This window comes from Brienomyrus brachyistius, chromosome 1, assembly GCF_023856365.1.
Source record: "Brienomyrus brachyistius isolate T26 chromosome 1, BBRACH_0.4, whole genome shotgun sequence".
Taxonomy (NCBI): domain Eukaryota; kingdom Metazoa; phylum Chordata; class Actinopteri; order Osteoglossiformes; family Mormyridae; genus Brienomyrus; species Brienomyrus brachyistius.
The window spans coordinates 43,466,850-43,480,267 of NC_064533.1; the positions used below are offsets into that span (position 1 = coordinate 43,466,850).

The 13,418-nt window shown below is 48.7% G+C and overlaps 1 protein-coding gene across 3 annotated transcripts in view; it reads left to right on the plus strand.

The window, feature by feature from the left end:
* The window catches only part of LOC125744660 (diacylglycerol kinase beta-like), a 72,869-nt gene that overhangs the window by 20,717 nt on the left and 38,734 nt on the right, over window positions 1–13,418 (plus strand). For all 3 annotated transcript variants that reach the window (XM_049016717.1, XM_049016726.1, XM_049016707.1), the window contains 13 exons: window positions 11–161; window positions 2,863–3,090; window positions 3,618–3,746; window positions 4,343–4,392; window positions 4,729–4,803; window positions 5,199–5,318; window positions 5,752–5,869; window positions 6,582–6,670; window positions 9,417–9,533; window positions 9,892–9,990; window positions 11,014–11,121; window positions 11,495–11,568; window positions 13,070–13,144. In XM_049016717.1, the coding sequence (XP_048872674.1) occupies window positions 11–161; window positions 2,863–3,090; window positions 3,618–3,746; window positions 4,343–4,392; window positions 4,729–4,803; window positions 5,199–5,318; window positions 5,752–5,869; window positions 6,582–6,670; window positions 9,417–9,533; window positions 9,892–9,990; window positions 11,014–11,121; window positions 11,495–11,568; window positions 13,070–13,144 (1,433 nt within the window). The remainder of the gene's footprint in view (window positions 1–10; window positions 162–2,862; window positions 3,091–3,617; window positions 3,747–4,342; window positions 4,393–4,728; window positions 4,804–5,198; window positions 5,319–5,751; window positions 5,870–6,581; window positions 6,671–9,416; window positions 9,534–9,891; window positions 9,991–11,013; window positions 11,122–11,494; window positions 11,569–13,069; window positions 13,145–13,418) is intronic.

Genomic DNA, 13,418 nt, shown 5'->3' on the forward strand with positions numbered 1-13,418 from the left:
TTGCCCACAGCCCATCGACTATGAGGGCTTCCAGCTCTTTATGAAGACCTACCTGGAGAACGACATTCCCCAGGAGCTATGCGAACACCTCTTCACCTCCTTCAAGAGCAAGACGGGGCAGGGCTCACCCGCGGGCCCCCATGCCAGCCTGGGGCTGCTGGGTAAGTGTCCCATGGCCTTTCCGAGTCCTGCTGAGTTATATATACAACCTGTGCCCTGTGTGTGCCATGTGTGTGTCCCGTGTGCCCCGAGTTTGCCATGTGTGTGTCCCGTGTGCCCCGAGTGTGCCATGTGTGTGTCCCGTGTGCACTGAGTGTGCCATGTGTGTGTCCCGTGTGCCCCGAGTGTGCCATGTGTGTGTCCCGTGTGCCCCGAGTGTGCCATGTGTGTGTCCCGTGTGCCCCGAGTTTGCCATGTATGTGTCCCGTGTGCCCCGAGTGTGCCATGTGTGTGTCCCGTGTGCACTGAGTGTGCCATGTGTGTGTCCCGTGTGCCCCGAGTGTGCCATGTGTGTGTCCCGTGTACCCCGAGTGTGCCATGTGTGTGTCCCGTGTGCCTCGAGTGTGCCATGTGTGTGTCCCATGTGCCCCGAGTGTGCCATGTGTGTGTCCCGTGTGCCCCAAGTGAGCCCTGTGTGTGTCCCGTGTATCCCGAGTGTGCCATATGTGTGTCCCGTGTGCCTCGAGTGTGCCATATGTGTGTCCCGTGTGCCCCGAGTGTGCCATGTGTGTGTCCCGTGTGCCCCGAGTATGCCATATGTGTGTCCCGTGTGCCTCGAGTGTGCCATATGTGTGTCCCGTGTGCCCCGAGTGTGCCATGTGTGTGTCCCGTGTGCCCCGAGTGTGCCATATGTGTGTCCCGTGTGCCCCGAGTGTGCCATGTGTGTGTCCCGTGTGCCCCGAGTGTGCCATATGTGTGTCCCGTGTGCCTCGAGTGTGCCATATGTGTGTCCCGTGTGCCTCGAGTTTGCCATGTGTGTGTCCCGTGTGCCTCGAGTGTGCCATGTGTGTGTCCCGTGTGCCTCAAGTTTGCCATATGTGTGTCCCGTGTGCCCCGAGTGTGCCACGTGTGTGTCCTGTGTACCCCGTGTGTGCCTCGAATGTGCACTGTGTGTGCCAGTTGTGTAGCTGGTGTTCAAACACAGATTAGTCATCCTGCATTACAGCGAAGCAGCTTTTATGTGACTAGCTGCAGTCCTCATTTAAACCCCTGATCTTCAGATCTGCATTTTGGCCACAGTAAAATCTGAATGACGTCCTCTGGAGACGACACAAAGGCTCGGTCCATCCCCGCGGTTCCCCTTTCCAAACACAGCCTCCGGACCTCCATCAGAGCCATCTGCGTTTGTCAGTAGCCCTGTCTGGGTCCTGGGCTGGGCATCCTTCACCTTGAAGGCATTAGTGGAGACAGATGGCGAGATTCTGCCCCAAGGACAGGAGAAGTTGGGCAGTGTCTGTGCCAGCAGCTGTACAGTTGGAGGATTAATGAGCTGAGATGGCCGTTAGGGCCAATCGGCAGCCGGACCGTCCACAGCAGAGACCTGCACTATAGGAACTGCACCATAATGTGGTTCATGGTCCCACCTAGTGTCCACCGTCGGCATTGGAGGTGGCATGTGCTGCAGGCTGTGTGAAATTCTCTTTTGGGTTGTCCATATCAGAAATGCGTCATTCTCTGTCCCCTCTATAGCCCGACAGACTGTCCATATTGTAATGACCTCAGTCTAAATACATATTAAAATTAAAATTCAGTATATATCATACCTGTTTGCTTCAGTGAAGCGGGTTTCTCTGTGTTTGTTTTAGTAGGATCTGGCTTGTTCTCCTTTTGTTAAACATTTCCATCTGATTAGAACATTCATACAGGATCGTAATCATCAGTGAGTATGATGCCGCTGTTTATGTATGATGCTACTCCGTAAAATGTTGAAACTTCGATCTAAATTTGCGATCGGAATTTTTAACTGTTTGTTCCATGCCGCTCCCAGGTAGCAGATGCCACCCTTTTTGGTTACGGGAACCTTATTGATCTTTATGCCCCTGCAGCCAAATCCATCTCCCCGTTTGGGAGTGTCAGACAGCTCTCACCTTCCTGTCCCTCAGCCCTCGTTATCTGCCTCCCTCTGTTTTTCTCTCCATCCTCACCGCACTGGCTACAGAGCCCAAAACGATCGATGCTGGCATCTCTGTACAGACCAAAGTAACCTGTGCTCCTATAACAGGTACTGCTGTGCCATTCGTCTGTCCTTGTGGGTGGCTGTGTTATTTCTGACCTAGTGCGTCGGGACCCAGCATGAAGCTCCCGCCTCTCATATGTGTGCGTTGATAGTGTTCCACGTGAGATGGACTTAATATCTGTTTACGTTTTTCTAATCCCTTATCATGCACGAAGTTACCGCCTTCTGAAAGCTCCCTCTCTAAAATGAGCGGGTAGCAGATTGCCTTCATTACCCCGTCCTGTATGGAGCTGCGGCCGTGATCCAACACAGAATCACCATCGTGTGTGCGGCTCGCCTGGGCTTTACGTGGTTTGACGCAGCCACTCCGCTGCATCAGGCTATTAAGTCCTTGCATGCGCCCAGCGTAAACAGTGACGTAGCTGAAGCTGGAGTAGACCTCCCTTATCGGTACGGGGGTTTGGCCCTCTTTGTGTTCCATTCGGCTGTTTTCAGTGGTACCATACTTTCATAGGTCTGCTTTTTCCTGTTAGGATATTTTCATTTTCTTGCCTGTTCCCTTCCTTTATCCTATTCATTCTTTTCTTTATCTAAAGTTTTCCTCTGTGTTTGGTGTTCCTCCCGCTACACTCCGTCCCCCACCCCATTCATCACCATCCCTGATCCCAACCTTTCGAACCCCCCAGGGATGAATGGGAAAAGCATTCGAATGGCAATGTGCCGGCATGGTCCTGATCAGGGGGCGGCCGTGCCGACTGGTTCTGGCGTCTCTGCCTCCCCCTGCTCGTCACGCTCGTCCTCCCTGCACTCCGGGACAGGAGGACACACCCCGGGGGGGGCACACCAGTCACCCTGTGCCCAGGGAAAAGACCTCAGGGGTGGCTGTACTGCCCTGCCCACAGCCCAGTCGCCAGGTATGCCCTCTGTGAGCTGAACATTCAGATGCCGATTAATGCCTTTATATGGAGCAAAACTGATTGGTTGAACTGAAATTTAAACAAAAAAGCAGCCAATGGAAAGTGAGTGAAGCCAGTGACTGTCACACCCAGCATGACGCTTACTGACAGACATTTAGTTTTCACCTCACCTTATTATCAAAAGATGCCGCTTACTGACTGGGCAGCTTTGAAACACGAGTCACATGTGCTCAGCTCTAGAAGGCATTTGTGACTCATCAGATTAATTAAGCTTTTCCACGCACAAACTCTATTACCACCAGGACACTGCTGACCTTTCTAGGTACCAGCTGCTAAAAAAAACTAATATTGAAGTCAGTTGGCAATATTGACATATGAAAATGTCTTCATTTTCTCTTCACTTATTTGCACAGATTAGTAAATGATGTTCAGGTAGATACAGCTATAGGAGTTTAATCATTATTCCCCCCCTCAGCTGTGTCGTGTGGTGCCCCCCTCCCTCTGAACAATACTTTCTCCCATAGAGCAGAATAACGTGGAAACGTCAGGGAAGGGAGCCCCCTTGCCGTCGCCCGGCCAGGTCGTCTTTCTGAAGGACATAGTGTGCTACCTGTCCCTGCTGGAGCGGGGTACTCCAGAGGACAAACTGGAGTGTGAGTGACGCAGCGAGGGGACACCAAGGGGGTTTGGCACTGCCCACGAATGCAGTTCCTGTGTGGTGGTTATTCTGGCTTAATTTGCAATGTCGAGACACAACTAACAAAGCAACTTTCTATGGGAAGCGCGGTCATATCCCTTCCTTTCACATAAACTGGAAGTAAAAATTTTAAGTAGAAAATCTGTCAGAAAAATAATGAAACCATTTTAATAGTATCTGTATAATGATATAAGAATGAGCATAAAATGCCTTGCGATGCGTGTCAGTGGCTTTTGGACCTTGAGACGGCACCCCAGTGCCTCCCAGCTGGAGCTGACCCAAGCGTGCTGTGAGCGCTGGGAGCCGCTTAACCCACCACCTGGCCACATTAACGGCCTTTCCAGTGTGTTGCCGGTCACTCCCGTTCTGTGCCGGAGTCCTGTCTGCCTTCTGACAGCGATAAGCTCTTTCATAATTCCCCAAGCCTTTACATATGGTGTCAGCTGATTACACTTCTCAGACCTTGGGATGGGGACCCAGGTGACATTGATGCGTCGAAATGCACCAGCAGGCTCTGACTGATGAGCTCCGCCTTCTCCCATTTCCTTCCAGTCATGTTCCGGCTTTATGACACAGATGGTAATGGCCTATTGGACAGCTCGGTAAGTCCCGCCCTGAACTCTACCTTTTTCATCCTTGATGTATAATTTACATTAAGCTGCTATAAGCCAACCTGACTGCAGCTGGTTTAGAACCTTCTGTAACAGTGCGGTGAGGCCTGTGTAGAGTAGATGTCTGACATTCATGCCCGATTATTAAATCTATGAAAAATGTACGAATTGAATGTCCAAGGGAATGAGGACAATAATTGCCCTGGAGCCAGTCCTATACATGACAGAACCTGATCGCAGTCTCCCGAGGCACCTGTCAGTCTGGGTTAGGTTTAGGTGCCCTGGTTTGTCAGCAAAAGTGTCTTACCTGCTTACCTGTCTGCCTAGGAGCTGGACCGCATCATCAATCAGATGGTCCATGTGGCAGAATACCTGGAGTGGGACTCCACGGAGCTGCAGCCGGTGAGGAACGTGTCCCCCAGAGGAGCGTGTGTGTCCCCCCCAGAGGAGCATGCGTGTCCCCCCCAGAGGAGCGTGCGTGTCCCCCCCAGAGGAGCATGCTTATCCCCCCGAGAGGAGTGTGCATGTCTCCCCCAGAGGAGCGTGCTTGTCCCCCCCAGAGGAGCGTGCGTGTCCCCCCCAGAGGAGTGTGCTTATCCCCCCGAGAGGAGCGTGCATGTCTCCCCCAGAGGAGCATGCTTGTCCCCCCAGAGGAGCGTGCGTGTCCCCCCCAGAGGAGCGTGTGTATCAGTCTGTGTGTGTCAGTGGTCACTGGCATGCAGACATTTGTTGACACATCAATCCGTCACATGATATCCACTGCGGCCATCTTGGCCATTTTCACCTCTGCTACACAGATCCTGAAGGAGATGATGGAGGAGATCGATTACGACCGGGATGGGACAGTCACCCTGGAGGAGTGGATCAGAGGGGGCATGACCACAATCCCACTGCTGGTGCTGCTGGGCATGGAGACCGTGAGTCACTCTTTGACTGAAAAGGGAGGGGGGGCTGGGGGGTGGGCCTAGAATGTGGCACCATGGTCAGACAGACAAACCAACACTAATGGCACTCTTTCAGTGGACATTTTTACTCTGAAAATATCACAATATCCCCATACATGACCCATGAGAAAGGAGTCAAACCCCAGCACCATCTGTCGGGGATTCCTACCTCGAGAAACGGGAGGCAGGAGAGGCCCTGGGTGGGATGCCAGCCCGTCACTGGGTCTCTGCTATTCAAGCCATCCTACGATTTCTAACCAACGGATATTTCACACTAACGAGGGTCACCCCCCCAGTTAAAGGTTATATTGTGTTTATTTCCCAGTTGGCGGTGGCGAGCTGCGCTGCCGTGCGCAGGCATGCAGGCTGTGTATCTCTCGGATGTCGACGTGTGCTCTCTCTGTAGAACATGCAGGAGGACGGACAGCACGTGTGGAAACTGAAGCACTTCAACAAGCCAGCCTACTGCAACTACTGCAACAGCATGCTGCTGGGGGTGCGAAAGCAGGGCCTCTGCTGCTCCCGTGAGTCACAAATATTTGTCACATCCGTAAGGCTGATATAATGCAGTGTACTTCCAACATAGAAATTAAATTCTGCACGCCCTGATTTGCTCAATTTCAATGTGTCCCTGGATCAACAAGGGAGGGGCTTGTGTTTCACTTCTATACCCAATCACAGTCTTCATTGGATGACATCACCGCATTAATTAAAGCCAGTGTTTTCTGTTAAGCAGCAAGGTACAGAGATTTCTGTGACTGTTTTATATCCACTGTTAAATAGCAAATGTTTCTTTATCTTTAAAACAGTTAAATGGATCGTAATTTCCACACAAATAATCAATTTTACCCTTGTCTAGTGATGGACAAAATGAGGCTTCATGACCCATGTCCCCTGTTCAAAGAAAGGGCAGAAAAATACCCCAAAGTAAACCAAGAGCACCATCTAGTGGGATCAGAAAATACAGCAAATGGTTCATAAAGTGTCATTTTGTCTGTCACTACCCTTGTCAATATAGCCTGTTTACCAAATGCAAATACCAGGAAGTGAGTAATTAAAAAACACATGACACACATTAAGCAGATTCACTCCTGTCTGTAGAAGCTCTAAAGCAAATGCCCAAATTAAGAGTCAGCCTGTAGGTTATTTACCTGCCTAAATGCCATCTAATTCATTAACAATCATTCCCTTCATCATTGGCTGGAATTGTAACTGCCATGTCCTTTCTGTTCCCAGTATGCAAGTACACAGTTCATGAACGCTGTGTGTCCAGAAACATCACCCCCTGCATCAGCACCTATGCCAAGTCCCGTAGGCACACCAACGTGAGTACATGCTTAAAAGATCTCTGCTATACACTGGTCTGCAACTAAAGCCTGGAACAGACCAAGCTGATTTTCGGCCTTCAGAAACCGTCAGAACATCAGTGAGAGTCAGTGACTGCATGCCGTGCTGATACGCACGGCTCAGTTGGACACAGTCGGCCCCTTTTGGCATTGTTCTGGCCGATTTTACGTGTTGAGTTGGCGATGGAACTAGGGCTGTTTGTCAACCTTCTCCTCTAATCCTTCTGTTGTGTTCTAGTGCAAATGTTCACGATCAACAGGAGCTGGCGGCAGTCAGTGTCAGCCAATGGAAGCCGACCGTGCATCAGTCTTTGTTGGTACTGGTCTTTTGCCAACAGCTTGGCATGTGCCCAACTTAAGCATGACTTCACTACCACATGAAAAACTAGCTATTCCTGGACTATTTATGATTGGGGATACCTCAACCATCCATATGAGCTGCTGGAGAACTCTGATGGAGATTGCTTAGGGTCGAAGGTTTTGAAGAAGAGAAATTCAAGTTGCTTGCAAAGAGCTGTTTAGGCCAAGAGTTAAGATGTTTTTCACACACTTTGTGGTCAATGAGTACATTACATTGATAGCGAACATTCTAGGGAAGTCTGATTATTATAATACGGTAATTATACCGCTGAGGTGAATCAGAACCCGTGTGAATTGTCTTAATTCTGGAATGATCATTAGTTTAGCTTTTATTTTTTTTTACTAGGGATGGACAAAATGGCACTTCATGAGCTATTTGTATTTTTGACCCCATTAGATGGTGCTCTCTGTTCAAAAAAGGGCACAAATCATACTCCAAAATAAACCAAGAGCGCCATCTACTGGGGTCAAAAAATACACCAAATGGTTCATGAAGCATCATATTGTCCATCACTAATTTTCATGTTTGTCCCAGTGTGTAGACAATCTCTTCAAAATTAGCCAGTCCATTCTCGTCTAAGGTTGCACTTTCAATACAGGGCACCCACCCCAAGGTCCTGTTGACAAATTTGCCATGCAGGGGGGCATGTTATGAAATACGGGACAAATTGCATCATGTATTGTTACAAAACGGAACTCAGCATTTTATTTTTCAAGCCACCGCAATCCCATGAAATATGGGAAGGGTGGCAGCTTTGGCCTCACCTGAGTTTTATACACGAGCAGGACAGGAGGGCTTGCGAGGGTTTAAGCAGGTGGCCAGTTGGCATTCGAGTTGGGATTGCACTTGGCTGGTGATAAGCCTACCGCCCGGTGATTGCCAGCCAGCCAACAGAGCCTCTCTGGCTGGTTAAAAGGGCCACCTGTGAATTAAGTGTCTCAGACTGAGGAATTTTACGCACTGCTCTGGTTGTTATTTTCTCACCACCTGCTTGTGACTTACCACCCATGGTACCTGGCCAGCGGCTCCGACATGAGAAGAAAGCCCAAAGCTGGTTAAACCTTCATGCTGGGGTAGCTATTTCAGTTACTCTGCTAACCATCTTCCAGAGCCCCCTAAGCTTGAGGCTCCTGCTGGGGGAGAATTACTTGTCAAGGGGTTCTGCTCTTTGTGACCGGTGAGGATCCGTGGTACTTTGACCCTTTCAAACTGATAGACCATAAGGTATTGCTTAAAATTTAGTGGTAATAGATGAAATGTAGGGAGATTAAGGGCCTTGCTCAAAGACCTGCAGACATGCTGAGGCTGGGTTTGAACCGGTGACCTTGTGATAACAGGCACACAGGCTTAGCCCACCGCACCACACGCTGCCCTTCGGGGGATGCCCAATGGGGTGGGCACTCGGGGTGGGGACACCGGTTGGGTGATTAGCTAACAAAAATGCGAGGAAACCGTCAAATTGGCTATGAAACAGGAACAAAAAATCTATTGGTTCGTCACATGACCTGACCCACCGGCCAGCGGGACAGATCACTGCTGGCTCTGCAGGTGGACTCCATGTTGCCGGTGAGTGTAAAGACAGGTTAGAGATGATGTGGGGTGATTCTCTGTAGCCAGAGCCTTGGGCAGGCATCTAAATATTCAGTCATAAACGGTTGTGCTCTGCGCTATGGCTAGATTTCACGTCGCTGAGCTGCCGAAAAAGGGGTTCCCAACCTTGGGATGTCCGTGGGCTGGTGTGCGTCATACATTACAGGGGGGCTGGGAACCAGTAGGTTTACATATGCATACTGACACCTAGTGGTAATAAAAATACTGCTAGAGACAAAAATAAAATTCTTTTCAGACAGAAAAGAACTACATTTAACTAATACAATTATTTTAATATTATAGGACAACTATTGTATATTGTAACTATTGTAAAATGATTACATTTCTCATTAATTAATAAGTAATATTTACTTAATAAAGTATTTGCTGTTTATACTATGTATGGCTTTCTGCACACATGCAATCATTTGCCATAATAGCAAAACCGTGTTAATGGTGGTTAATAGCAGGTCTGTTCTCTAGTTTAGTGTCGCTCATGCACAGGCCGTTCATTTGGAACGTTAATGAATTTTATTTAAATGTAAATGAAGTTCCCTGCCTTGTGCCCATTGCTTCCGGCATAGGCTCCGGCCCCCCCGCGACCCAGTAGGATAAGCGGCTTGGAAAATGGATGGATGGATGGATGTAAATGAAGTGTATTTTGTAACTGCCAGTTTAATTACAAACTTTTTTTGCTTTATTCATTTTCTTACATATATTTAATCTCCCTCATCTCCACGCGTTGCTCGTTCTCTCTCTGCCTTCTTCCTGCAGGCTATGCAGCACGTGTGGATGGAGGGGAACTCGACCACCAAGTGCGACCGCTGTCACCGCAGCATGAAGTGCTACCAGGGCCTGACTGCTCTGCACTGTGTGTGGTGCCATGTTACTGTGAGTATGCGCTTTCTAGTGGCGGATTGGAGGTACTGCACCTGTCGCTTTTTCATATAAGATGAGATGTGATCGGATAAGATGAGGCTATTTTGATCCAACACTGGGGAAATGTACAACAGCATATAGATAAAAAAAGCAATAAAAACAGACCAAAAGATACTATAAATACAAGATACAAATAGAAATAAATAAGAAGATTAATGCACATAGTTACACATATTGCACAGATGGATACCCTAAATACAGACACAGACATTGCACCGAGTGATATAAAGTTACAAGTTACATAGGCTATATATGCATTACTTATCATTTCTGTCTTACTTAATCATGGCTGGTCTTCTCTGTCCTTCAGCTGCACAACAAGTGTGCTTCTAACATAAAGCCCGAGTGTGACGGGGGTGGGCTGAAGGACCACATCCTACTTCCCTCATACATCTGCCCTCTGGTGCTGGTGAGGTCACATCACTACACCTTTGTGCCGTTTAGCTTATGTTATTAATTCTCTTTATGCATCTTTATGGAGCCCATATTAGGGTCCAGTTTTTTCTCATATGCAAACAAGTCATTCTGGACAGCAGTAAAGTAAACCACAGTCACCCCTTCTGGACAGAAATGCAGCAAACGCAAAGTGACCCCCTGTGGACAGCAGTAAATTAAACGCAAAGTGACCCCCTGTGGACAGCAGTAAATTAAACGCACAGTGACCCCTTGTGGACAGCAGTAAATTAAACGCAAAGTGACCCCCTGTGGACAGCAGTAAATTAAACGCACAGTGACCCCTTGTGGACAGCAGTAAATTAAACGCACAGTGACCCCTTGTGGACAGCAGTAAATTAAACGCACAGTGACCCCTTGTGGACAGCAGTAAATTAAATGCACAGTGACCCCTTGTGGACAGCAATAAATTAAATATACAGTGACCCCTTGTGGACAGCAGTAAATTAAACGCAGAGTGACACTTGTGGACAGCTGTAAATTAAACGCACAGTGACCCCTTGTGGACAGCAGTAAATTAAACGCAAAGTGACCCCCTGTGGACAGCAGTAAATTAAACGCACAGTGACCCCTTGTGGACAGCAGTAAATTAAACGCACAGTGACCCCTTGTGGACAGCAGTAAATTAAACGCACAGTGACCCCTTGTGGACAGCAGTAAAGCTGTTGCTGGGACCAGCGGTCAGAGGAAACTGTACTGTTGAAAAGCAGATATCAGCCTCCATGGTGTGTGCCCATTTGGTACATGGACTGCAGCTAAATGAGCTGAGTAAGTTGCAGCCGTCGGCCTGCATAAAGAGCCATTAAGTATATTATTCTGCAATAGTCCAAGGGGGAGAATTAGCATCAGCCAAAGCCTCTGAAGACTCACATACATTTTATGGTGGTATAACAGGGTACATCACATGTGCTCTGATGTGTCACTGCAATGAAACTCTGATGGTAATTGCCACCCACACACACACACACACCCCGCCTAGGATCGTCAGTCTGCAGCGAAGCGCAGTGATGGAGAGTCCCCTCCCAGCGCCAGCCCTGAAGACACCAGCATGAGCTTCAAGTTCACCGGAGAGGGACGTGGCCTTCAGGTGGGTGCTGTCAGCAGAGGGGAGGCTTTGCTGTCCCGTTCCCACAGTGAATCAGAATGGATAATATCGCTCAGTCACTATCACGCAAATGTAATCATTATGTAAATCCTTTGAACAATTACAAAGTAATAATTACAGAGGTACGAGAGCTTCCCAGGTGTTAGGGGTCGTAGCTACAAGAAATGCTGCTGTAACAACCAGAAAAAAAGGTGGGGCCCTAGGCTCTTGGGTTGGGCTAGTCCTTTGTCCTGCTATAGTCCTACATCTCCAGCCTGAGCTTACAGAGAGAAAAGCAGCACAGAGCCTGGATTTGTGCCCTCTGTGTGTGTGTGTTTATGTGTGTTGATCTTCCTGACCCCTCTCCCCTGCTTAGATCAGCCCACTGCCGGGGACACACCCCCTCCTGGTCCTGGTGAACCCTAAGAGCGGTGGGCGACAGGGCGAGAGGTGAGACCCACCCACGTCCCGGGTAGCGCATTCGGAGCCTGAGTGGGTCCTCGTCCCAGCTGCCGTCGCACGTCCTGACGTCTGCTGCCGTTTGATCTGTGCATGCCGATGGCCGGCAGTCGAGTCGGCACAAAGTCAGTGGAACGTTGCTGCTTGAAGCAGCTGTAGAATTGTGACCCACCTCTTAATAGAAGGCAGGGCCTGGCTGAGAAATGGAGGCCTCGCTTGGTCAGTGAGAGCGGGCTTTGGCTGCGGTAAACCATAACCTGGTGCTGCTGCCGTGGACTTGCGGGATGCAGGTACCATCAAACAGGACAGGACTGATGTGGAAACATCACGTGTGCCATCGATTTCACTCACTGCCATTCTCTAGTGCAACTAAACAATCAAGTAAATGGATACGCTCTAATATTAAGAGTTAATTTCAGGGAGGAGTTCACAGGGTCGCTCGATATGTCATTAGCAGCTTCGTGTGTGCGCTTTGCTTCTTTTCTTCTCCGGTAAGCAGCGTAAACAGGAGTGATAAGCACCCCCATCCCCTCCCCCCACCCCATACACACTGCCCCCCACCCTGCCCCGCCCCTCCTTCCTGCGTAATGGCTATTTCCCCAGATGGAGAAGTTTCCACATGACGTGTTTCAGGCCGGTGGATTCCAGTTGTTGTTTGTCCTCTGTCGTCTTTCCACTCGCTGTGTGTGTGTGTGTGTGTGTGGATTACATTTTTATTACATTATGGGGACCAAATGTCCCGCACGATGTAATAAAAACCTGTTATTTTGACATTGTGGGGCTTTTTCCCCGCAAAGTTCTGTGAATACAATCAGAAAAGTAAAAATGCCAGAAGTCTCGTAACAGCATGGTTAAGGTTATGTCTGGGTGGGGATTAAGGTCGTCATGTTGGGATTCGGGTTTTGTCCTTAGAAATGAATGGAGAGCCCCCACAAAGATATAAACCTGCATGTGTGTGTGTATAAATGTGTGTGTGTATAGATGTGTGTGTTTTCAGGTATGCTACCTGCTGCAACTAGGGCAGCATGAATGATTCATTTCAAACACTGCAAAAGAGCTTAATATGACAGCGAAAAAATCCATCCATCCATCCTTGAGCCATTGCAAGTGTAATTAGATAATGCATAAGATAAGTAAGTCTTTTAATGAACTGTGGCCATATTAACATTTGTATTACATTGTACTCACTTAGCAGCTCATTCAATGTTATTGAAAACGACGTACACAAGCAGAGTGCCGAATTTAACGCGTCCAGCGCATTGACAATTGACAATAGCACAGGGAGCTTTTTCATCATGTTGTCTTAGTTAAGCAGCGAGGGCCTGTATTGATCAGAGTGACACAGAAAGTCGTGCATGAAACATTTCTTTGATGTTACCAAATTTATATCTCGGTTTCATCATTTGTATTCAAGCAGTGACCCTCTCGATCTGTGTGTGTCTGTGTGTGTCTATGTGCCCATGTGTGTGCGGACACTTGGACACGTTCGCAGGGTGTTGCGGAAATTCCAGTACCTCCTGAACCCACGACAGGTGTACAGTCTGGACCGCGGAGGGCCAATGATGGGGTGAGTCTGTACTGATAATGGGAACAGACCGTCTTTGTCTTAATTCACAAAGCGACCAATGGGAGCTGATTAAGCCAGTCATGTGACAGCTTGTGATATTTCCACCCTCAGTGTGTTTATGACATGGCTCTCACAATCATTGCTGTCAGTCGTGGGAATATTCCTGCGTGTGGGGAAGTCTCCACCTGCTTCTGGTTTGGCTCTGAGAAACCTCACCTCATGGAAATCGATGGGCTGGAGGTGAGGGAGGTGCAGTTATGATGATAGCGTGTTC